The 23,746-nt window shown below is 47.3% G+C and overlaps 1 protein-coding gene across 3 annotated transcripts; it reads left to right on the top strand.

Annotated features, from left to right (window-relative positions):
- Positions 1-94: 94 nt before the first annotated feature.
- DAZAP1 (DAZ associated protein 1) lies at positions 95-23,737 on the top strand. 3 transcript variants are annotated; one of them, XM_048927398.1, is made up of 12 exons: positions 95-279; positions 4,807-4,847; positions 5,302-5,468; positions 5,799-5,864; positions 6,373-6,480; positions 8,741-8,789; positions 13,240-13,322; positions 16,667-16,820; positions 18,186-18,215; positions 18,654-18,794; positions 19,650-19,832; positions 23,370-23,737. In XM_048927398.1, exons 1-12 carry the CDS (start codon positions 248-250, stop codon positions 23,540-23,542), a joined length of 1,227 nt encoding a protein of 408 aa, XP_048783355.1. In that variant the 5' UTR covers positions 95-247; the 3' UTR covers positions 23,543-23,737. The 3 variants fall into 3 exon arrangements, with proteins under 3 accessions (XP_048783355.1, XP_048783354.1, XP_048783356.1); XM_048927397.1 differs by having other exon boundaries at positions 6,370-6,480; XM_048927399.1 differs by lacking the exons at positions 95-279; positions 4,807-4,847; positions 5,302-5,468; positions 5,799-5,864; positions 13,240-13,322.
- The last annotated feature ends 9 nt before the right edge of the window (positions 23,738-23,746 follow it).

Here is a 23,746-nt window from a genome sequence, read left to right as displayed (position 1 = left end):
CGCTGAGGGAGCGCGAGCGCGCGGCGGGCGGCGGCGGGGGGGGCCGGGCCCGGGGGGCGGCCGTTGCGCAGCTCGGGTTGGGGGGGAGGGAGGGGGGGGAAAAGAGAGAAAGAGAGAAGAAAGAATTGAGCGAACGACCGAGAAAAAGAAAAGCGAGAATTGGTGATAAAGCCGAGCGACGGCCCAGCGACCTTCCGTTAACGGAGGGAGAGCCGGGCGCGGCCCCGCGGCCCGCCGAACAGCCGCCATGAACAGCGTGGGAGGCGCCGACGAGATCGGGTGAGCGGCGGGGCGGGCGGTGCCGGGCCGCGCTGGGCCGCGGGGAACGGAGCGGCTCCGGGAGGAGGGGGGGTGGGGGGGGGTTGTGTGGAGCTCCGCCCCGCCGCGCGGCCCCGTTGGGTGAGGCGGGGTTCGCACCGGCCCCGTTTGCCGCCCCGCGATTCCTCCGTGCAGCCCAAGGTCACCCCGGCGTTCGGCCCTGCGCCGCTCCCGGTCCTTCCTATGGATGGGACAAAAGCTTCCCTTCGTGGGACGCGGTTCCCGTCTGAGCGTTCCGTCGGTTCGCAGCCGAACGGCTTTCCGTTCCTTAGCTGCAGCCGCGAGCCGCTCGTCGACTTCGTTGTGCTCCCCGTGAAGTGCCGCGTGCTGAAAGCCGGCTGTTAGAACGGCACCCCCCCGCCCCAGCCATGTGCGCACAGCTGCTGTAGGGATCCGCACCGAATCGTCACCGCCCGCCCTGCAAATTGCCCCCCGGGGAAACGGCCCCGTGTACAGAGAGGCCCGCAGAGGTCTGTGGGCTCCACGTGTCGAGCTGGGAGCTTGCAGGAGGAAATGAGGAGTCTTTGTAGGCTTTGAATGTAAATCGTGTCGGAACTGGGAGCAGCCGAAAAAAGATGCAAATGAAGCTGTTTAAGTGAAAAGGCTGCGGACTCCATGCGTTGGGAACTGCCGAAAGAAGGTTAGGGGGACTGCTTGGAAGCCTGTAGGCTTCGAGTGTTAGAAATAGAATCATAGAATGGGTTGGAAAAGAATCACAATGATCATCGAGTTTCAACCCCCCTGCTGTGTGCAGGGTCGCCAACCAGCAGACCAGGCTGCTCAGAGCCACGTCCAGCCTGGCCTTGAATGCCTGCAGGGATGGGGCATCCACAGCCTCCTTGGGGGTTGCACCAGAAACCCTCTTGGCTCCCTTTTGCTCATAGAAGTACAGGCATTAAGCTTGGAGAAGAGTGCTAAGATTGAGTGCAGCCCTCTGCCCATTGCCACCACAACTGCTGAGCTGCATCCCTCAGTGCCACATGTGCTGATGGGTGCAGTGTGGGCACTGTCACAGGTTCTGGAGCTTAAGGAGAGCCTTCATCTCTGTGCTGCCCCGGTGCGGGACAAGCTGCTTAATTACTGCGTGTGCTTAATTGGTGTGGTCTTAAAAATACAAGGAGCAAGGTAACGGTTTGGGGTAGAGCACATCACTGCAAACAGCTCGTGCTGTGTGAGGGGCGTTCATGTTTGTGGGTTGTGCTCAGATGTAAAGCTGGAAAGATGAAAAGCCCAGTTGTAGTCATCTGCCTGCAGCTGTGCAAAGGAAGTTCTGTTCTGAAAGGCAGCATGAGGGGAAGGCCTTCCATGTGATAGGAAGTTGTGTGCTTTGCTCCTTTGCATCGCTCGGTGTCTTCAGACCAACCCATCCTGGAGTCACCAGACAGGGTAGCCCCGCTCCTGGCATCCTATAGGGAGCATATAAATAGAAACCCTCCATTTACATACAGCTGCTGCAGTTGACCTCAGACAACCCTGCTTTTTTGTTTGTTGAAACGTACATAAGATGACTACAAGTAATTAATAATGGAATTGGAAGGTTTCAATGACGGTGGACTGTGGGGAGCCCTCCTTCCTGCAGACAGCTTGGCGTTGTGTCAGAATGCAGCTGGTGTTTTAAATCGATCTTTTATAGGTTGATCTTGTACAGCAAGCGATCCGGTGTAGCTTCAAAAGCCAAACCCAAATGTGCTTGGCTAAGAAAATGTATCTGTGCAGTCTCCAGACTTTGGTCTGAGCGTGGCATCGGATCAGAGCTTTTATCTTTACTGCTGAGGAGCAGAGCTGTTTTCTTAGAGGGCTTTAACCTGACCCTAAATACACGGGCATGACAATAAGCACGTGCATTTGTGCTTTTGTCCTGTGTGTGAGGAGCTGTGCGGGGGCTGATGGCTGCTGGGGAGCTGGGCTGTGCAGGAGATGGGCTGGAAGCTGTGCTGGATGAGCTGATGAGCACTGCGCCCTCTGCCAGCAGTGCCTGGGGTCGGGTTTTCCTGTCTGTGAGCAGAACTTGGTTATCCTGGGACACAGGGCAGGAAGGCTTGTTTTCTAAGAGGGCTGCAAATGGAGGAGATGTCCTGCTTGTGGTCCTGCTTGTGCTGTTAGCAGGTGGCACTACAGTACCAGAGCAGCTGTCCTGCTGGCTTTGCAGCGCTTTGCACGTTGGCAGCTCCCTGATTTTCTGTATGAATTACAGGACCCTTCTGATGTGCTTTACAGGAATTCAGGTTTGGTTTTTTATTGAGAGGCAAGCTTGTGTCGCCTATCAGCTGGTGACAGAGGGAGGAGCTGGGCTTTTGTGTACCACTTAATGCTGGTTTAGTCAGCCTTATTTCCATGTGTAGCATGTGTCTGCTCCTCCAGCACTGCTTTATTCACTGCCGGTTGTTGCGTAAGGGCCGTGCTGTGATGACAGCACAGAGAACAGAATCTGCTGCTTTCTTCTGTTGCAAGCTGTCACTTCACTGCTGCTCCCTCCTGGCCGAGGGGTGGCTGTGTCCCACTGCAGTTGGCTGCTCCTGGAAGGAGGTGAGAAGGAGGCGTGGGGTTTTGTGGGCTTCTGTTGCGTTCGATTGCTGCTAGAATAGCTTTTCTGAGCTGTGATCGGAAGGGGAGAACCTCAACTTTCCACTTGTAAGCTGCTGCTGTGCTTGGAAATGTCTGAGGGCAGGTAGAAGACAAAAGCAGATGGTGGTTCTTGAGGATTGCTAGAGAAATGGAGGGTGTCCTCTTTGCCTTGTGCAGGCTCACAGAGCTGCTAACAGAAGGGCCTGCACTGGTGCCTCTTAATGAAAAGGGCCAAATGTAGAGGTGGTTTTGAATTAACCTTCAATTATAGAGTGAATAATTTTGCATGGAAGTTGCATCACACCCTGAAGTTGATACAGAGCTGCAAAGCAGGCAGCCCAGCATCCTGCTGCTTGCCTCTGTGCTTGCCCAAGTCCTTCAGCATGCTCCAACACGAAGCTGTGCAGGTCTGGGTGCTCTTTCCAGAAGATGAGGTTGGTTCAGATTGGTTTTAAGCACGAGGTTTAGTTTGGGCTTTTAGCCATGGCTTTTCTGTTGCATTTGGAGAGATCTGTAACACGGTGATTGCGATTACTGCATCGATGCTTCTGCTGCTCACCGCTTGCCTTGCAGCTCCTTCCATCTCAGACTTGTTCTGATTTTGCTTTCATTTACCCAGAAGATGATGGTGAGCAGAGTACTGACCTGCCCTCCCAGTGAGTCAGGCAGTAATGATGGTTTCTGCTTTGTTTCACTCTTCAATATGAGGCTTTTCTGTACAGCACAGTGCCCTGCAAACACAGCAGCAGGGAAACCTGAGGGCCACCCTAAGTTTTTAGATCAGAGAATTGAGAAAACTCACCAGCTTTCTCTTCTACCCAATTAGCAGCTGGAGAGCAAGGATAGGATTGCAGGTACGCCCAGATCTTTGGGCTGTGATTCCCTTTGGGCTTGGACTGCACGTCCTGTGCAGGTTGGCTGCGGTGCCTCACAGGCAGGGGCGACTCAGGTCGGTTGGTTTCGTAGGGTGGCAACATCAAACACGCAAAGTTCAGTCAGTGCTACTTGTGCTGTGATCCCTCTTCTCAGCCAGGCCTGCAGCAGCGGTGCTGTTGCTGTATTTCATGTGGCAGACGTTTCTTGGCCTATTTAGGCTGTCATTCATCTTGCACTGTTCAATGTCAGGTAGCAAATGGGTGTAGGAGAGCTCAAGCTGTTGTTTGAAGTGAGTTTCATAGGACTGTTGCACCTCTTGGCCATTAGCCTGGGATTGAAGTAGCTAATGGACTAGGTGTTGAAATGAGGCTGGCTGGTCTTCTCTCAGTTTGCTCTATCTCAGCAGTTCAGGATTTTGTTTTGGTCCTTCAATTGGAGCTCAGAGGAGCCCAAAGCAGCTCTTGTGCTCTGTGGGATGTAACACAGAGCCCATGGGGCCTCGGTGTGGTCTGACATTCCCTCATTGGGGTGCAGCAAGGAGCAGCTCTGTAGTGATGTTCTGGGGTCATTTTCCAAGTAACTTCACTCATGCTTTGAATGTATTCTTCTGAACTACGAAGTTTTTCTTGGTGGAATCCCTTCTTCCCTGCTCAGAGCAGCTCAGTGTGATGCTGTGTGCTGGTTGGTTTTTTTTCCTCCTTCAATTTCCCAATGATTCCTCAAAGTAACTGTTTTCTCAAACACCTGGAAGCGAGGGGTTCAGAGCAATGTAGGCTTTCCTGTGTTTTGTCTCCTGTTTTACATAAAAGAATAAAATGTTCTTTCAATGAGACTGCAGCCTGTTTGTGCTCGTGGCACACCAAGTGGATGCTTCATGTCTGTGTGAGCAGAAGGTGGGTGTTGCAGTGCATCCTTCTTCCTGATGAAGAGCACTGGGCTCCTGGGGGCCTCGGTGCCAGCAGAGCTGCTGCCAGTAGCCGAATTCTGTCAAATAAGGTGAAGCTGCTTTTGTGTAGCACCCTAAAATGCTGTGTGCTTCAATTGCAGAAAACTCTTTGTGGGTGGCCTGGACTGGAGTACAACGCAAGGTAAGCTGTGTATTGTGCAGTCATTGAGCCGGTGCTCTGTGCACAGACCCCCCAGCCATGCACACCACGTGGCTTTTTAGCAGCCAGTGCCCTGGTAGGAAAACCAGGCTGAGATTCTGCTGCTCTTTTCTGTTAATGGGTAACATTTGCTGTGCAGAGTTCAGATAGATGGACGTTGCTGTTTTGCTTTCTAAACGTTCTACGAGCGTTTGGTGTTTTTGTCGACTCAGAAGATGAAGAACTTTTTTGTTAATGTTTCTTCCCTGTGATGTTACTCTTCTTTTTGCATGAGTGGGAATATGTGCTCTTTGTGTAGAGGGAGTAAAGTCTAACTGTTGTCAGGAGATGAGCCTGAACTCGTTCAGCTCCTTGCTCACCTTTGTCTCATAGTTGTGAGCAGCCTGGTGAAGTGAATATCTGGTTCTGTTTCATATATACCTTTTTTTTTTAACAGAAACTCTTCGTGGCTACTTCTCCCAGTATGGGGAGGTTGTAGACTGTGTAATAATGAAAGACAAAACAACCAACCAGTCTCGAGGATTTGGATTTGTCAAATTCAAAGATCCCAACTGTGTGGGAACAGTGCTGGCCAGCAGACCTCACACGTTAGATGGCCGAAACGTAAGTTGGCTTTGCTTGGGTTTGGGCTTTTATTGAGCATTTTGTCATTGTTTTCTGTCTTCCCAAACTGTTTCCAGGCCTGTTCCAAATCCTGATGTCTAATTGCACACCAGGTGATACCAGAGCTGCCTGGTTGTTGGCTTTAGTTACTGATGCTGAGACAGGCAGCTTTAACTGGGTGATCTGTGGCAGTTTGTAGAAGCAACGTCTGGGCAGCAGCTTTTATCTGAGGAGCTGGGTGTCAGCAGTGCTGCGTTCACTGCCATAAACGTAACATTTTAGGATGGTTTTCCACACGCTAAGGTCTGACCCAACTGGAATCTCTTCCAGATTGATCCAAAGCCATGTACACCCAGGGGGATGCAACCCGAAAGGACACGGCCAAAGGAAGGATGGGTAAGGACAGATGTGTGCTGCATCACCGCTGAATTCACCTGGGTCACGCTTCTGTTTGAAAGCCAGGTGTCTGTAGGCAGAGCTCAATAAATCCTGCTTGTGAAACACTCTTAGAGTGTCTTATGGTCAGGCTCCACATCCAGTGCAGGCATTACCAAATGCTGGCTTACAGTGGGGTTGTGGGTTGGTGTTTCCTGTGAGCTCTCTGCAGTCCTTTTGAAGGAGAGCTCACAGGCCTGGTGCTTCTTTCCAGCCCCCTTCACAGCCTGCAGGCTGATCTGATCCTATAGAAAATGAGGAAATGGCCTCAAATATAATCCCTGTTCCTGATTCTCTGAAGAAGAGAGTGGGCTATAGCTGCCAGCACTGAACATCTGAGCTCAGAGCGTGCAGCTCTGCTCCCCTTCAATGAGTGTAACTGGAGGTGGTCGTGTTGCAGTGTGAGATGGGAGAAGTCACAACTTGCTTGTCCTTCTGACGGATTTCTTTTTCCTCCTTGATTTAGCAGAAAGGATCCAGGAGCGATAACAATAAATCAAATAAAATTTTTGTTGGTGGGATTCCTCATAACTGTGGCGAGACTGAGCTCAGGGAATACTTCAAGAAATTCGGAGTGGTGAGTCATCCAGCATGATGGCACTTAGCTGTTGGTTGCAAGATGCTTTTTCTCTCCGCTGCCTTTTCTCAGATTTCATCAAGCTGTCAAATTTTGGGTTAATTTAGACAAACTGCTATGGGCACATATTGAAGCACTTTGCAATACAGTGTACTAAACGTTCATCATCTTGAAGTGTATCTTGCTATTTGTCAAAATCAATTGCTCTCATAAGAAACTTACTTTGCTGCTCCTGTCTCCTCTTGTTCACGTCTGCCTGATGCATTATTCTGTTTGCTTCCTGCAAAGTGAGAAAGCATTCCTGAGTTTAGATGACTTGAGAATAATTATTTCTTTTTCAGTTGGTCACTTGGAGTTCAGTGAAAGTTTGTTGTTGGGGTTTCTTGTTTTTGCAACAGCAGGTGAGCTTTGTGTGTGAGATCCTTGTCTTCAGGTGGGCAGATCGATTGAATTTTGCAGCCTCCTGCCATTATTTTGTTAACACCCTGCTTTTAAAGCAGTGTCTGCAATCAGCTGGGTTCTGCTGCCCCTGAAATATCCATTCCAGAGAGAAACTGCTGCCCATGTTAAGCATCAGGCTGTCATTCAGCCTGTAACCTCTAACCGAAATGAGTGTCACTTCTGACTATTTGCTAGTTAGTTTCACTTTCCCATTTATTCCTACCACTGCGGCCTCTTTGAGGTGGTAAATTGCTCAGCTCAATTACTAAACTCAGCTGTGCAGTTTGGAATACTCCAAGGTTCCCCGAGTTGAATTTCATACCATGTCAGTGGATGGAAGCTGGCCGTCTCTGATGGCATTTAGTGTGATCTGATTCTTAAAAAGCTTGCCTTTCTCCAAGTTTTCTTGGGATCCATTGCTTCTGTCTCACGTGGCTGTTTATCAGCAGTACCACATCTAAGATGGTCGCTTTGAAAAAGCAGTCAGTTGTTAGCAGTGGCTCACAGCCCTCCTTGCAGTGTGGGAGCCTGCACTGGACCTGTCACAGAAGTGGAGGAGTTTGTTCCACAGCTGTGGCACTTAATTTCTGAAGGCTCTTCCTCACAGCCTTTTGGCTTTCTGATTCTGAACCTCGGGATGGCCTGGGAGATGCAGGGCTATGGCCCTCCAGAGCCAGAAGGCAACAGCTGCCACGTGTGCCTTTAAAAGTAAGTAGACAAACAATAGCAGAGAGGTGGGCAGTCAGCGGAGTTCTTAGCGAGGTGTCCTTGGAGAAGATGTTCTGTGTGTGGCCACAGAGTGAAGAGACAAAAGTGAGGGCTGAGTTTAGACGTTGCCCTTGCTTGGTCAATAAGACAGCAGTGAAGAAGGGGATCTGGATGGGGAAAGAACTCTGCCACCATCACGGGCCACTGTCCCCAATGGGGATAAGTGTCAGCAGCTGGCATCCAGCAGGATGCACACCAGTGAGTGCATGTGGTGTAAGAACTTGGAAGTGTGTTTTCTAGATCTGTTTTAAGCTAACGAGGAGATCTTAATTTGAAATATTTTAAGGTAAATTGACCTGGAGGAAGCAGTGGTTCTGTGACAGCACATGCATTTCATTGTCTGCATTTCTGCAGCTGAGAGCTGTTTGGTTACAGCTTTGGAAAGAATTGCCTTTTTGTTTCAAATTGTAGCCCCTGTTGATGCTTATTTTGAGAAGAGAAAGATCTTTGAAGTGTTGGAGCAGCTCCTGGTTCTTATTTCTGTACCCAAGTACACAAACACTGAGCATCCATAACTGAGTGCTTTTGTGATGCTACTTAAAGCATCACCTTACAGCTGATGCTCTGCAGCACACTGATGGGCAAGTGGGTAATTCAGAGGAGCTGTGCACATTTTTCAACGTTTGAAGCTGAAGCTTCTTTTTATGTGGAGAGTGGAAGCGTTTTAAAATGGAAGAAATAATCCTTCAGGAAGCCGTGCTGAGGTGTGCTGGAAATCAGAAACCTTTAGGGTCGTTTATAGGCTGTGATTACAAACAGCATAGCAGCCTTAATGCTAGATTAACATCCTAAGTGTGATGAGACCCCAGAAAGCCCAAATGCTGCAGGGTTGTTTTTGTTTTCAGAGCAGATGAATTCAGGCTTTTCTTAGGCTCCCTTCAAGAGCAGTATTCCCAGTCTGTTTGCGCCGTGGTGGGACAGGCTGGTATTGATGGCTACATCAAGCATTTAATTGTGCTTTGTGGATGGAGTGTGGGAAAGCAGCCTATGGTAACTGTCTGTAATGCTCCCCTGGTAGCACAGTTAGTAGAATTTCCCTTCTCTCTTCCAGGTCACTGAAGTTGTAATGATCTATGACGCAGAGAAACAGAGGCCCCGAGGTAAAGGCTGATCTAGTTTGTCCTTGAAATTCCTTCATACTCTGCTATAGTCAGATGGCAAACTATTTCATACCATCAGAAAAGGTAGATTTTTTTTTTCCCTATGTTGCCTCAGGAAAAAGAATAATTCACTGGGCAAACATCGCTTTAATTGTAGACTCTTCATCTCCAGCTTTAGTTGGTATCTGTGCATTTAAACTCAGATGTTTCGTGTTCATTTTCAGTTTCTCAGGGTTGGTTTTGTTTTGTTTTGTTTTTTTTGCTAGTTTTTGTTTGATTGAAATTGGATTCTTGAGCCACTGCTGTGGTTTAAGATGCTGTAGGAGGAAAAGAAATGTCATCAGACCTTCCTCCCATTCCACACGAAGGGTTTGTTGGTGTGTAACTGCATGGGGGTGCTTTGGTTCAGTACTTCTGAACGTGATTTTGGGACATCATCCATCCATTCCGTGCTTCACTTCAATGGCTTCACTTAAAATTCGAGCAAAGCAGTTCTTAGACAACATAAAACATTTTCCAAGTATATATATATATATCTTTTGATTGGAATATATAGCCCTGTGTGCTGGACTGCATTTTTTCCTAGTAACAGAAACAAACAAAGTTTCGTCACGCTGTTTTAATCACGTTGGTAAGATTTGGTCCAAACATGGAGCACTCTTCATGTCATCCACCTTCCATTGCATCTGTCGGCTGTTTTGACTCTGGAGAGGCAATATTTCCAATCAGTGAAGCTTAGTTGCACTTACCCACCGAGCAGCATGTTGGACATGCTGGAGAATAGTTTGCCATCTGAACTTTCATTTCTCCTCTGACTCATTATTAAGAAATATATCCTTCACTTTGTATTGATTAAGCTGTTAAGTCTTAGTTTTATTTTTAATTTAGACATACATCCTTAGTGACATATTTAAGTGTTTCGTAGTAAAATATGGTAATGTTAAGTAAGTTCTTTTTTTCCTTTTCTCTGTGAATTGTTTGACTGTGATTAACGATATCTCTTTAGATTTCCTCTCTCTAGGTGATAATTTATCACAGAGGTACAGGCCAGTTCCACAGTCAGAGGAGGGACGGGCTTTGTCTTTTATTGGAGTGTAAACGAAGTTTCAATATATTTGTGTTTTTTGTTTGTTTTCCTGCCTTAGCTATCTCAGTCTTCTTTCAACAGATGACTTCTATTGAAGCAGAACATAAATTCATCCTTTAATATGCTTTAGAGCATCTACTGTTAAACAGAGGAAGCAGTGGAGACAAAGATAGGGGCAGCAGGGTGTAACTTGTGGCTGAAGTTCTGGATTGTTTCAGCAGCTGTTGCATCATCTGTCTCTCAGTGATTTTTACCCCAGCCTTGCTGCCTCTGAGCAGAAGGTGCAAACCATGCCTGGTCTAGATCGATCCTGCTCTGCATTAATGGCTTCTCTGCTCAGAGCTGTACTTAAAGAAGCAAAATCTAGCAGGAGGCTTCTGGATCGTGAAGGAGGCTGTGGCTAAAAGCAGAAATGGCAGATCTGAAAGCCTGTCTGTCTCCATGCCACGTGCAGAATGCTTTCTCTTTAATTCACTGGACTTCTTAAAATGGTGTTCTTGAACCACGTTGCTTTGGCTTTCATTTTTGTTCCCTTAAATTCCTTGGATGTAGCTTGGTAACTAACTCCAGAAATGGCCTTGTTAATCCCTTGGGGAAAAGCTCCTCCTCTGTGTTGGAGGCTCCTGACCACGCATCCCACAACACGCTTCCTCTTGCTTTCTCTTTCTGATCTGCATTCTGTTGCACAGCGCTGTTCAGTCTCTGCTCATCCTTTGAACACGAGACTGAAATTACTGTATAAAATTCTAAAAGCCCACTGTGCTCCCATCGTCTCCTTGCATCCTTCTTTCACCTTCCTTCCATTTACCATCCTTGCATTTTGAGCAGATCCCTTCCTGCGGGCCGTTTTTCCAGCCTGCTGCTAGAAGCACAGACAAATTACCCCCTGCTGCTAATCCTCACAGCACTCCTCTGCCTTCAGCCTCTCAGAGGAATGCTGGCAAGCAGCTCCTCAGTGCCAGAGCTCTGCGATGCCCCTGAGAGGCTGGTTGTGTGTCCTCAGGTATCCAAGTAATCTCTGCTCCCCTGCATTGCCCACCACTCCTGGTCAGCTCTTCTGCCAGCAGTGCTCATCACAATTCCTTGCAGTCCCCTGTATGAGCACAGCCAGCCTCGTTACATCTGAAATGAAACAGTGCCTTTGTTGCAGCCCCTGCTTCTCCTGCTTTCTATTCTCTGCTCAACCAACAACTGGGAAGCAATTTACAGGTTCTTGCTGTGTTCTCTTCCACTTGGCTGCAGCACAGCCTCGTTGCTCTGTTTGCTAGTCCACTTGGCTTCCTGTAAGTGCAAAGAGTTTCTCTTCGAAGATGTGTTGGCCTTTGACAAATGAAGCGACTCTGTCACTTCTGCTCTCCTCAAAATTCCACGTTCTTGGAATTTTGCTGTGTGTTCTATCCCGATTTCTTCACCGTTCCTTATTTTATGACCTTTGGTCCTTTTAAAATGCTTTTTTCTGCCCCTTTTTTCTTTCCTGCTGCATCCCACATCGCCCTCTATTCCTCTCCTTCAGCCTTCTCAGAATGAAGCTAAGAGAGCAGCCTGCCCATGTAGACAGTACCCAGCACTTTCCTTTCTCGTGCCTTCCAAAATGAAGGCAGCACTACTGGACATGTGATTTAAACACAACTTTCTTTTGGCTCTGACGTGCAGATTTTAACCCCAGACAAATATATTGTGATGAAATGCTGCTCTCAGTTCGAGGCTGCTTTCATCACAGCTCAGCCAAACTTCGTTTATACTGCCAGTCTCTTGTGTGTGGGAAATGCTAAGTTCTTTTATTTTACTTTTATTTAAGTGATGTCTTTTGCTCTTGTTGCTGACAGCAGAATTTGACCTGCTGGACTCTATTTTGGCCTGTATCTTTGTGTATTTTTTTATATATATATATATATATAAACTTTCTCTACAATAGGCCTCTTTGGGCTTACCCAACCCAGTTGGATAAGCTTAGAGAGACACTAACTGTTATAGATACTGTATCTCTGTTTAACGCTTTAGAGCAATATATGGCTGCTGTCAGCACTAGCTGCAAAGCAAAATGCAAACCAAGGGGGAAATCTTGGGTTTCAGAAAAGCAAAAATGCATCCATGTTCCATATGCTTTTGATGCTGCACCTCGTTTTCCTTTCTAATTTTATTGCTCTACCCTTAGCTAATCTAAAGAATGGCACAATTGACGTACTGCATGTGTTCTTACCTTCCCTGGGATTTGGTTGTTACACCAGCAGCGAGTGGTTGATGGCATGAACCAGCCCTGTGTTCTGTGAGATTAACCACCATTGTGCCACTCTCTCGGCCGTGTCAGCAGCTCCAACCTGAGAGCAGCGGTTCTCAAAGCGTAACCTCAGAAAGGGATTCAGGCCTGGGTTTTTGCCTCATTTCCTGCGTGTTTTACTGTCCCTTATGGCCTTTTAAGTAGCTGCTGGATTCAGCTGAGCTGCCGACATCAAGGGCTGCGGTCAGATAAAAGGGAGCTGGTCACCCCGGGGATCTGGAGCAGTCAGCAGCAGTGCTGTGAGCAAAAAGAGGGACTGAGAAAAGCTGCACGGATATCTGAGAGCAAAGCAGCAGGAAATGTAAGAAACAAAATAGGCTGAGACACGACAACAAGTCTGCCATGCCGTGTAAGCAGCACTGCTGTAGTTATCAGGGGATGCCGTGTTTGGAAGAAGTCTTGTCCATCAAGTGCTTTCTCTTAGATACACAAAGAAAAAACAAACCCGAAAACACAATTGAGAACCTCTGATCTAGGTTGTTAGTTTCTGAAGCTTTTCATTCATCCATGGAGTGGTCAAAAACCTTTTTTTCATGCTTTAACAGCTACATTTCCAAGATGACTTTCTTATTTCCTACGGAAAATATTTCCTAACTGGAAGAGTGGGATAAGGGATGGGACGCAGTGGCTTTGCAGCTTTGGGGTGCAGGGGCAGAACAGGTTTTTTTTGCCTGGGATTCCAGTCTCAATCAGAAGCAGGGAGAGGCAAATTGCTTGACTTGTAATTCTGTGTCCCACAAGCTCTTCATTCTCACCCTTGTGGCACAGTTACACTTATGACTATGCTAGCACTTTTTTTCCCACTTCCATAGGTAGGTTAGGAATAAAACCAAGCTCTGCAGTGAACTAGCTTAGTCTGTAAGTTGCATGTGTGAAAGCAAGCTGAGGCATTGATTGCCTTGCTGCAGGACGTATCCACTGCAGTTTTCTCAAACTTGACTTTTTTTTTTTGGTTGAAAATTTAACACAAGTCTTGGTTATCTGAAACCCCTGCTTGAACCCTTGGTCCGCCCCTAATACTGTTCATCATCCTGTTTTGTGTCACAACACCCTGCTACCTTGATTCACTCTTCGTCGTTGGCTAGGTTTTGGATTTATTACTTTCGAGGACGAACAATCAGTGGACCAGGCTGTCAACATGCATTTTCACGACATCATGGGCAAAAAAGTGTGTAGTTGTAGTTTTATTTTACCTTAAGAAAGAACCAAGTCTTGGGCAACTAGCAATTTCACTGGCGAGCAGAACTCTAGCCGAGGATTCAGCTAGATGGGGGGTGAGCAAGTCCAAATTCAAGGCTTTATCCATGAAGGTGGGGAAAGTCTGAGTTTGCTGAAGCAGCTGAGAGAGGCAGTTAGCGAGCAGCTCAGCCCTCAGGAGGCCCAGGATCCTGAAAGCATGGGGACTTGGGCTGTGGGGGGGATTCCTGGTGGGCTTTCATTTCTTTGAAGGCGTTGGGTGAGGCCTTGTGCTACAGACCTGGAGGGGAGTGCTGGCTGCGTGCCACTCGTGCTGGGTTGGATTGCTGAGTGCTGCTAAAGCACTGCTTTGCTTCCTGGGAGCGAGGGTAGAAGTCAGTTGTTTCCAGCTATTGGAAAACCAGGATCCCAATGAAATCTGAGTTGTTCAAGGCTTGGTTTAAGACACCACTCCTTCAGATGTGTGTTTGATTCTCCCATTTTGAGATGGCGTGCCGTGAGCGACTGCCTGGAATCTTAAACTAAAAGAGAAGCTAAAAAAAAAACCCACCCAAAACAACCCAAACAAAAAAGAGCCACACAAAACATCGTGAAGGATTGGTTTTTTAATAAATTGGGTCACTTACTGTGAAACTTTGGTACAAACCCACGTACTCTATATAGTATTTAATCACAATGCAGTTAAGTGACCTCTGGTTGTTTCATCTTCATACTGTGTTGTCAGCAAATGGATGTTTGATAGGGAGGAATCTTTTATGCCTGCTTTGAAGTCACTCAGCAAGGAGCGTGCTTGTACTGGTGGGGGAAAAGAAAATGGAAAAGCAAAGCAAATTGTTGCAGGGCACCCAGGTTTTTTATACAGGGAAAATCATAGCTTCTGAAAGGGAATTTAACCCTGAGAAATCCCTGTAAGATTCAAATCCTCACAGCTTTTCTGTGTATCCACAGTTGTTAAAGGAGAGGTTAGAACTGCTGACCTTGAAGTGAAGATGTTTCAAGGACACCCCAGGCTGGGGTCATTCGCCTTAAATCACTGGCAGAAATCTGGCATTGCCTTCTGAAGCCTTTCTATGGGCTGACATTTGATAAATACAATCCAGCTAGCTGGGAACATTTTGTTGCCTATCCATGGAATTTTACTTGCTTGATTTTGCAGCATGCAGAGCTTTTTTATTCCTGTGAACCCGTTTTGGTTCGGAGAGGTGAGCAGATCTCCTAATTAACGCAATTAAGGGAGGGAAGGAATGCGCCTGTGTAACGAGCAGCGCTGCTACGTGTTCTGATTGCTGGTGCTCTGCTCCAGCCAGGGGCCCAGCAGAAGCACCTGCCTGCAGGCGCATGCATGGACATGGAGCATCCTGTGCTCTGCCCTTGTGCTGCACTGAGAGCCGTGAGCACAGGACAGAGGGCAGCAGGAGGGGAAGGAAGGAGAGCCCTGCGTGAGCCGTGCTGCCTGGTAGCAGAGCTGGGAGCGCTGCTCGTGCAGATTTCTCCTTTGTTCCTCAGGCTGTTTCATTCTGGCAGTCAAACAATCAGGTTTTGCTTGTTTTCCCTTTCGCTGACAGCGACGATGCAGCCAGTAGGAATGCCTTCCTGGTGCTGCAACTTCATTTTAGCTTCAGAATGTTGTACAAAGATACATTTTTTTCTTTCAGTCCTCAGTTTGGCAGCTCTCTGCTTCCAAATGAGCACTGGAAAATTAATGGAATTCTCCCGTGTAGATAAAGGAGCAGCAGATACTCCCTGCCCTTCATTGACTAATGATGCCTGCTTTAAAAAACACCATCTCCCTCTTCCTGGTAATTCAAAAGGTATTGCTGAAATGAATCCATATGTTGTTGAAAGGAGGAAAAAAAGGAAAAAAAAAAGGAGAAAAAAATTAAAATTGCAAGAAGGCCTCTGCTTTTGTAAGCAATAACTGGATTCCCTGAGGGCACATGTGTTAAGACTCATTAATTTGAGCCCTTTGAAAGATTCCCTCGGTTCCTGTGTGCAGGGGCCTTCAGCTGACAGAGATTTGGTTACTGTCATGTGTGATGTCCCTGGGGCAGGGGGGGCTGGGCTGGGGGCTTTGTCCTTGCCTTGTGCCTATTTCCTGTTTGTTCTCTGACATGAATGGGTTTTAAGACGTGGCAGGAAGAATTCTGAATACTTTATTTTCCATACAGCTCAGGCCCATTGATGGTTGAGATTTATTTCCTTTGTACTCTGGCACCCATTAAAATTAATCATAAAAAAAATATATATATATTAAAAAAAAAGGCTTTAATTCAGCATGCATGAGTGCTGAGAGGGTTTCATTAAATCAGAAACTGGATTTTTTCGAGAGAGAGAGAGGTTTCTATTGAATGTGCAGCTTATTTTAAGTAGGTCAGATGCACTTATGGCACACTGGGGCACTTTATCTCTGAATAAAATAAGTTAAGCACTGTGGCTCGCTAATTTGAAGAACAGGAGGGCTTTTGTCACTGACTGAACACAGTATGAAGATTTGCTTCTTATTGACTCAACTGTCCATTTTTATTACTTGCATGTTTGTTTACTTTTTTGTTAGATGTAATGTAAGATTCTCTTATCACATCCATTCCCTCTGACATTGTTTGAGTTAATTGAGATTCTTTAAGCGTTAGCCTGGGGAAGGTAAGTCTTTATCTTCCATTAGACATTTAAATAAATTCTTAAGTTAAAAAAAAAGAAAAAAAAAAAAGAAAAAAAAAAGAAAATAAAAAGAAAAAAAATAATAATAATAAAAAAAAGAAAGCAAAACCAAACGTGTGTTTCTCAGGTATGAGCAGAACTGAAATTGCAGTTAGACGGGGTGGGTTTAAACTGTAACTTTGGAATGAACCCCAAGCAATGGTTAAAGCATTAGTACCCTTTTTCAGAGTGCACTCTTTACTCCGAGTTGTTGTTTTTTTTCCTGCAAATTCCACCTTCTAACTCCTGTCTTAAATGTTCAAGTGGTCTCTGAGTAGCTGAAAACACGAAGCCTTGATAAGTGAAGAGTCGTTGTAAGAGGGTACTGCTGTTTTAAGGTCAAAGCAAACGAATACTGGGCAATGATGGAACAGGAATGATTAGCAGGATGTGTTTTGCTTGAAATCCCTCAACAGTAGGACTTCAATTGTCTTACCATCACGTAATTGTACCTGAGAAACATTTTAAATTACTGGCCTTAAGTTTAATAATTAAGTACTTAGACATAAGTCGTAAGATGCTAAGCGTAGTCTTAAGTGTAATTAAGGGTGTGTGTGAAGGGAAGGGGGGTATCCTAACCTGCACCATCTCTCCTAAATGGCAACTCTGTTTGTTTAGGTGGAGGTGAAACGTGCAGAACCTCGTGATAGCAAAAGCCAAACTCCAGGGCCCCCCGGTGCCAGCCAGTGGGGAAGCAGGATCATGCCAAGCGCTGCCAATGGCTGGGCAGGTCAGCCCCCTCCGACCTGGCAACAAGGTTATGGCCCTCAAGGTACTTCCTTCAGTGTCTCAGGATGGCTGCCGGGAGAGAATCTTGGCTTTAAAGCCTTCTGGTACCCTGGTATATCTGGCGAGCGTCGGAACTTCCAGCTCTATCGATGGTATTTCTGTGCTGGATCGTTGATAGTGCATCAAAAGCTCTGGGTGTCGGTGCTTTTTTTCCTCTTCTTCCCCAAACACGTTGCTGGGTGGGACAGGAGGCAGTGGGCTGTGCAGAGCCCAGCGTGCTGCAGGCTGTGCTGTTTGCTTCCCCCTGTCCTGAAGTCAGATGAGTGCTTTGTGGTAACGTGGACAAGGTGCTGAGGAAGCTGAGCAGCTCGAGCTGCATCTCCAGCTGTGGGAACGTGACCTGCATGAGAGTCAGCTGAAAACTCAGTTGAAATCCAGGTTTTGAAGGATGAGGCAGTTCCAGAGGAAGTTACAAGTGAAATTCGAAAGGGATAAGAGAAAAACAGATGGCCTTGTCTCTGGATTTTATTGCTTAATGTAGCCTGGGAAAATAACAAGCAGCTGTGGGGCTAGCGATGGTGCAAGAGAGCACTTACTGCTTCTAATGGTCCTGATTGAGCTTGAACCCTCGAGGGCTGAGGGGAGCAGCCACGTGTTTGGTAGTGATGGCTGCAACCCCCTCAAGATTGTGGAGATGGGAAAATATGCTGAGTTCATCCAGAGGCAGTTTCCATAACTTAGGGAGAAATGCAGCGGTATAATTGAGTTGCATTTGACAGAACAGATCTTGCTTTCTCTGATATATGAGAAATTTTCACCTGGGGGGTTAAAGAAAGTAACAGTGCTTCATCTATTGCTCCACTAGATGATACCTCAGTGGAGGGATTGCCTGTTTCCCCATGGTGCTTATTAACTTGAAAGCTGCAGCTGAGGCTCTGACATTCTGCACAGATGTGCTAATCTGCAACTGCACAAATGGAGAAACTAGATTAGTTTCAGTGTGGTTATTTGTAGGGGAAATTATATCTGATCTCCTGGCAAGATTCGTGTGAAACATGAATGCATTTCCCTTTCTAAATGCTGCAGTTTGTGTGGTTCAGAAACTCCCAAAATAAATAGGATGAAGCTGAAGATGCGTGAGGTGCACTGTGGATGTGCAGCCTGCTGTGATTCCCAGTGCTGGGGTTTTTATTCTGTGCAGGTTCTTGGTGTGCTCGCAATTCCAAGGCTGCTGGGTGTTTCTCCATTATTTGCTGAACGATTCAGAGCCTATAAAATACAGATCCATAAGGGATGCTGGGAGGACATCCAGTCTGTTGCAGAGCCTAGAGCAAGATGAGCTTTCTCTGAACGTGTCCTTTTTCATAGTGTACAGCTGTGGTAAATGGCTTTTTCTGCTTTGTTTTAGGGATGTGGGTGCCAGCTGGACAGGCAATAGGTAAGTGCATTACATGGGTCTGATCTTAGCAGAGGAATCCTGAGTGGGGCTGTGGTTTCCTTAAGGACCCACGGCGATTTGTGGATTTCTGTAATGTTTAACAGCCTGCACGTCTAAAAGCTTGGTTTAATTTGAGCTGAAGGAACGAAGGAGAAGACAGAGGGTTTGTCACAAACCGGTAATGGGAGCTGACGTGCATCCTGGTGTTGCCAACCACGTTAATTTGCCATCAAAGAATTCCATTCTGAAATGCAATTATGTGTGGTAGAGATACTCAGAGGAGGAGTGCTGGTATTGCCCACAGTAAGAATCCAAGGAGGGCTGAAGCTGTATCTGAAACTGATCCAACAGCTTCACCCCCATCTACAGAACGCCAGCTCCAACAGCAGCTTCTCCCTGTTGACCCACTGCAGCTCCTTGCTTCTTCTCATTCTCCAGGTGGATACGGCCCACCTCCTCCAGGAAGAGGAGCTCCCCCACCACCTCCTCCATTTGCCTCATACATTGTTTCCACACCTCCAGGAGGATTTCCACCTCCACAAGGATTCCCACAGGGCTACGGCACCCCTCCACCATTCAGTAAGTGCCTGCAGCAGCCTCAGCACCACATTCAGTCTGGAATTTTTGCCCATCTTTCTCTGGACTTCTTAAAAACTGTGCTTAGGTGGGGTTTTTTTTTTTGCCTAGGTTGTGTATTCCGAGTTATAATCAACCATAAGTCTTTTGTCAGTTAGTTTGCTTACTTTTTTTATTTGGTGATGTAAGAGTTTACATTCTCCTGTTTAAAGCTGTGTTGCTAAACAGATTGGAGGTTTCTTGCACACCCCTATTACAACTGTGAGAAAACTGAAGAGATTATTGCACTGTGGGCTGGACACAGGCTGGGATTTCTAGAGAAGCTTAAGGAATTCAGGTCACGAGTGACATTGCAAATGTAAATAGGATTAGAGCATTTGTGCCCTCAGGCCACCTCAGTCACAAACTTGGTTTAAAAATGATGGAGGATGCCACACAGCCATCCACAGCGCCCTGCTCTCCAATGAACAAACCACTTGTGTGGGGTATTTTTTGTTTTCCCCATCCTAAGATCTTGAGTAATAGGGTTCCCTCCTCGCATCCTTGCATGTGCACACAAGAACTTGTTGTCCTGCTTAGTCACATCCTCTCTGCTGGTTGCTGGTGTGGCTGTAGACTTCCTTTGGGTGAGATTTGTTGTGTTAGAAGGTAAGGTGCTGGGACTTGGAGCTGCAGCGGTGGCCTGAGGTGGGAGTGAATTTCTGCATGTCCAGCTACACGTAGCAAACATTTCTACTTTAATAGTAGACTTGCAAGTATTTAGAGGGAGAAAAACCAACTGTTTTATACCCCAAAGCCCTGCAAGAAGTCAGAGTGGTGCTTACAGTCATCACATATTGCACTCTGCTCGTGTTTCAGCTTTTGGTTACGGTGCTCCTCCTCCTCCACCTGACCAGTTTGCCCCACCTGGAGTCCCCCCTCCACCTGCCACTCCAGGGGCAGCACCACTAGCTTTTCCTCCACCACCGCCGCCATCTCAGGCAACTCAGGACATGAGCAAACCCCCAACTGCTCAGCCAGAATTCCCTTACAGTCAATTTGGTAAGTAACTGCATGTGAAACGAGCTCAGCTCCATCCTTCTCCTTCCCCTTCCTGATTTTTCTTTTCCAGTTGGGTAGAATGTCAGCATTGAGAAACTGCTTGCTAACACTGACTGCACTTCTCTGGAGGGTGGACGTGCCAGCTCTCAAGTGGTTCTTAAACCATCTGGTCTTGCAGCCAGCAGGAGTTCTGTTAACCAGCTCTGGCCATTGTGTGTCCTGCAGAGCAGTCCTGAGATGTGTGCACTGATAGGATTCATAACTGGTTCACACTGAGCCTGAATCTGAGCTTAAAACTTGTCTCTAGTAGCTTCATGCAGCTTGCAGTCAGCTGTTTTGTTTACCTGACTTCAAGAGGTTGGAGAAAGACTTGAGTAAGAGTAACATCCAGAGGCAGGGGTCTTAAAATCCAGGCTGTGTGCTTTCTACTTCCATCCTTGTCCCTCTCCTGTCTGTCAGGAGCTGTGGCTCTGCCAGGAGCACGTAATGCTTCAAGCATTGTTTGTGCTCTGCGAGTAACTGTTGGAGGTAGCTGGTAAAGATGCTGATGGAACGTATTTTCAGCCAGTCAGATTGCATTATCCAACAAAAAAAGGCGTCTGTGCTCCTTTGAAGTGCCCCTGTCTGTGGAAACAGGGACTTCTCATGCTGCTTTTCCAGTCAGTCCCACCTCTGAGCAGCGTTGTCCCATCTGTGGCACAGACATTTTTCTGAAGACTTTAATTGGTCGTTTGACACTTCTGAGGTTGATTTTTGCAGTAGGCCTGAGGATTAAGATGGCAGTCCCCAAAGGAGGATTAGCCTTCCAGGTAAACTGGTAAAGCAAGCAGATCTTCTCTTGTTGCTGAGCTTGAGAAGTTAGTTACAAAGGCAGTTGCTGTCATAGAAAAGCTTTGTCCTTGTGACTCAACAGGAAGTGGGTTGGTTGTTTTTTGGGGTCTTGCTGCAGCTTCTTTGCAGGTTGTTTTTGAATGGAGGTGGGCCGTGCTAAATAAAGGACAAAGGCATGTTTAATTTTGTTCAGTGGGTGCCATTACTGGGGATGTGTTGGAGGTCTGGGAAGAATCTCTCTTCCAACATGCTGGAAAACTGGGGGGTTCCTCTATTGGCTGTGCAGCACCTCCTGGCTCTTGTGTATGCTAGGAAGTTTCCCAGCCTGCAGTCTGTTAGGAGCACAACTAGCAGAGGTGAAGGGATTTCCTGTGCTGTTCAGCAGCAGAATCACCCAGCTGCTCACAAAGCTGCATGTAACCTTGTGAACTTCTTACAGAAGCTTCAGCTCTCGATGTGTTTGCAAATCAGATCAGCAGCGTTGCTGCACAGCGGGCAGCGTGGCTGATCTGTGTGTTTTTACATGAATGCACAAGGCTCGTGGGCTCTGAGCAGGCACTGAGTTACCTGATCACTGTGGCGTTTTCAGATTTGTCCCAGCATGACAGCATCTGAAATGCTGCTGTGTTTACAGCTGGGATGGATGTAAACCCTGGTAAATGAAGCACTGATGTGGGTGTGCCTCCCTCAGCCTGCAGGACGACCTCTGTGCAGGGCTGCCTTGGGGTTCATCACCCTGCTCTCATTTCTTGCTAGGGCTGGGTTCCTATTCTCAGGACCCTTCAGGCTACGTGCCAATGCTTTGTTTTCACTCCTATGGTCAGGCTGAGCAGTGAGACATCAGTAGGTGGTTCCTGTTCACAGCCGTGCTCTTGGTGTATCTGCCTGGGGGAAATGAACCTGTGTTCCTTGCAGGATCTCTTCTGAGCGGGTAGGGGAGCAATAAGGCTCTAATGTTTCCTCGTGCAAGCAGGGACAGATCAGTGCTGTGTGTTCATTAGCTGGCTGAAGTCAAACTCGTGGCTGAAGTGCTAAGTGATGCTGCTGATCGCTTCCCAAGCTGCTGCACTGACGGCGCTTTATCCTGTACAGCCAAACCCAGCTCAGCTTTCGTGAGCAAGACATGAAACCTGTGATGGGTGGCACAGCTCATTAAGAAAGCAGAGCCTTCTGAAGGGCAGGTGAGCTGTGCTTCACTGCGAGGAGCACAGGAAGTGAGAAAGGACAGCTTGTACTGCAATGCCTGGCTGTTAGCGCTGTGCCTTTGTGAGAAACGAATGCAGGGCTGTGGTTTTCTCACCCTGAATGCTGTAGCACTGCTCTGGACAGTGAGATTCTTTCTGAGCCTCACCCCTTGGCAAACAATGGTATTTTTGGTAGTCTGCTTATCTTTGTGTGGAGGAGGGGAAAAAAAAGAGACTGGATTAGCATTTTGAGTTAATAGAAGCCTTGTGGTAGGCATGTTTTAAGTCTCATTAGTGGTAGCAAGTCCTGAGAGGCAGGCAGAGCTTGAAATTGAAATGCTGAAGACATGCTAAGAGACTTTGTTTTGGATTAAGAGAGTTAAACCTGCTTTAAGCCTGCACAGGGAGAGGCAGAACTGCAGAAATACACCGAGTAATTAGGGTTCTTAATACCCTCTTTTATAGCAGAGGCTTACACGATGCTGCTGTTATGATTAAGAGTTGTATTTAATTAAGGAAACTTCTATTACATTTCTTCATTTCTCAGTGTTCTTAATTTGCATCTTTTTGCTTTTCATATTAGCAGCAAGAATTCCAGCAGTTCTTTCATCTTCGCCCTTTTCTCCCCATCCCCAAATTCTGCCAGGTCTGAATCTTTCCCTTGGCAGAGCAGGGGGTGCTGAGGAAGGACAGAGTGAAGGTTAACTTGCAGCCTGCTGGATTAACGCTGCTGTCAGGTGTAAAGCTGAGCTCTGCTGTGGTCATTGCCTTAGGGGACTGTGAGACAGGGCTGTGGGGTTATTTACTTACTGTTACCCTGAGCTGGGTTAGAAGTGTTCTCCACCATCTGCAGCAGCACCGGGGGGGGCGTGGGGTCAGGCTTTAAGGTGGAACTTTGTTGTTTTGAACTTAAAACAGATACAACGCCAACAGGCCGAGCTTTAGGGCAAGTGTATCAGATTGTGTCAGTTGTAATGCTTGGGTTCTGTTACAAAGCTGAGGTACCAGAAGTTACTTCCTTGCTGCAGCTTCTGCCCTGCTGCACCTGGCAGTGCTGGCTTCTAGCAAAACAAAACCAAAGCCATGAACCCCTAGCAGGAGGCTGCTGTTGAGGGACATGGTTTAGTGGGAGCTATTGGGAATAGGTGAACGGTTGGACTGGGTGATCTTTTAGGTCTTTTCCAACCTTAGTGATTCTATGATTCTATGATTCACGTGCCTGAGCAGCAGTGATGTGACAGCTTTAGCTCCTGGCCTGGCTAAGATGACCTCAAAAGTGAAACCTGCTGTTTCTACATACCTGTTCAGTTGTGCTTTTAACCTGGCTGGTCCGTATCGTAAGGTAGAACGCTTTAGGAACTGGAAGCAGCTGTGTGTCTCAAGTCAGATGGAGGTGTTTGTGTTCCAGGGCTGCATGGGGGGAAGGGAAAGGCATCAGGTTCTGAATGTGCACCTCTGCCGCTCAGTTTGCGCCCATCAACAGCACAGAAGCTCACTGCTGCCTCTCCCCCCTTCTCCCCAGGGTATGGACAAGACTTGAGTGGTTTTGGACAAGGTTTCTCTGATCCCAGCCAGCAGCCCCCTCCCTATGGAGGCCCCTCGGTGCAGCCCTCCAGCGGCCCGCCTGCAGGAGGAAGCGGTTTTGGACGAGGACAGAACCATAACGTGCAAGGATTCCACCCCTACCGGCGCTAGCAGCGCTGTGCTGGCAATCAGGGAATTCTGCCCACACGGATGCCTGGCACAGCAGGACCCAGGGATCCCAGACTTCTGAACTTGTGACAATCACATACTTGATGGAAGAAAAACCTAACAACGTTTTCTTTTTTGTTGGTTTTTTTTTTGGGGGGGGGGGGGGGGGGGGAAGATGGCTTCTGAAGGCAAAGCTGTGGGTGTTTG

This window comes from Lagopus muta, chromosome 26 (genome assembly GCF_023343835.1).
Source record: "Lagopus muta isolate bLagMut1 chromosome 26, bLagMut1 primary, whole genome shotgun sequence".
Lineage (NCBI taxonomy): Eukaryota > Metazoa > Chordata > Aves > Galliformes > Phasianidae > Lagopus > Lagopus muta.
The sequence above is the reverse complement of the archived record's forward strand: the minus strand, read 5'-3'. Positions and strand labels throughout refer to the sequence as shown.

What these genes read in the sequence shown, in the direction of transcription:
- DAZAP1 (XM_048927397.1), top strand. Translation starts at nt 248, where the DNA reads ATGAACAGCGTGGGAGGCGCCGACGAGATCGG. An exon ending in CACGGCCAAAGGAAGGATGG is followed by an intron (nt 5,865 to 6,369) that starts GTAAGGACAGAT and finishes TCCTTGATTTAG; the next exon opens with CAGAAAGGATCCAGGAGCGA. An exon ending in AGAGAAACAGAGGCCCCGAG is followed by an intron (nt 8,790 to 13,239) that starts GTAAAGGCTGAT and finishes GTCGTTGGCTAG; the next exon opens with GTTTTGGATTTATTACTTTC.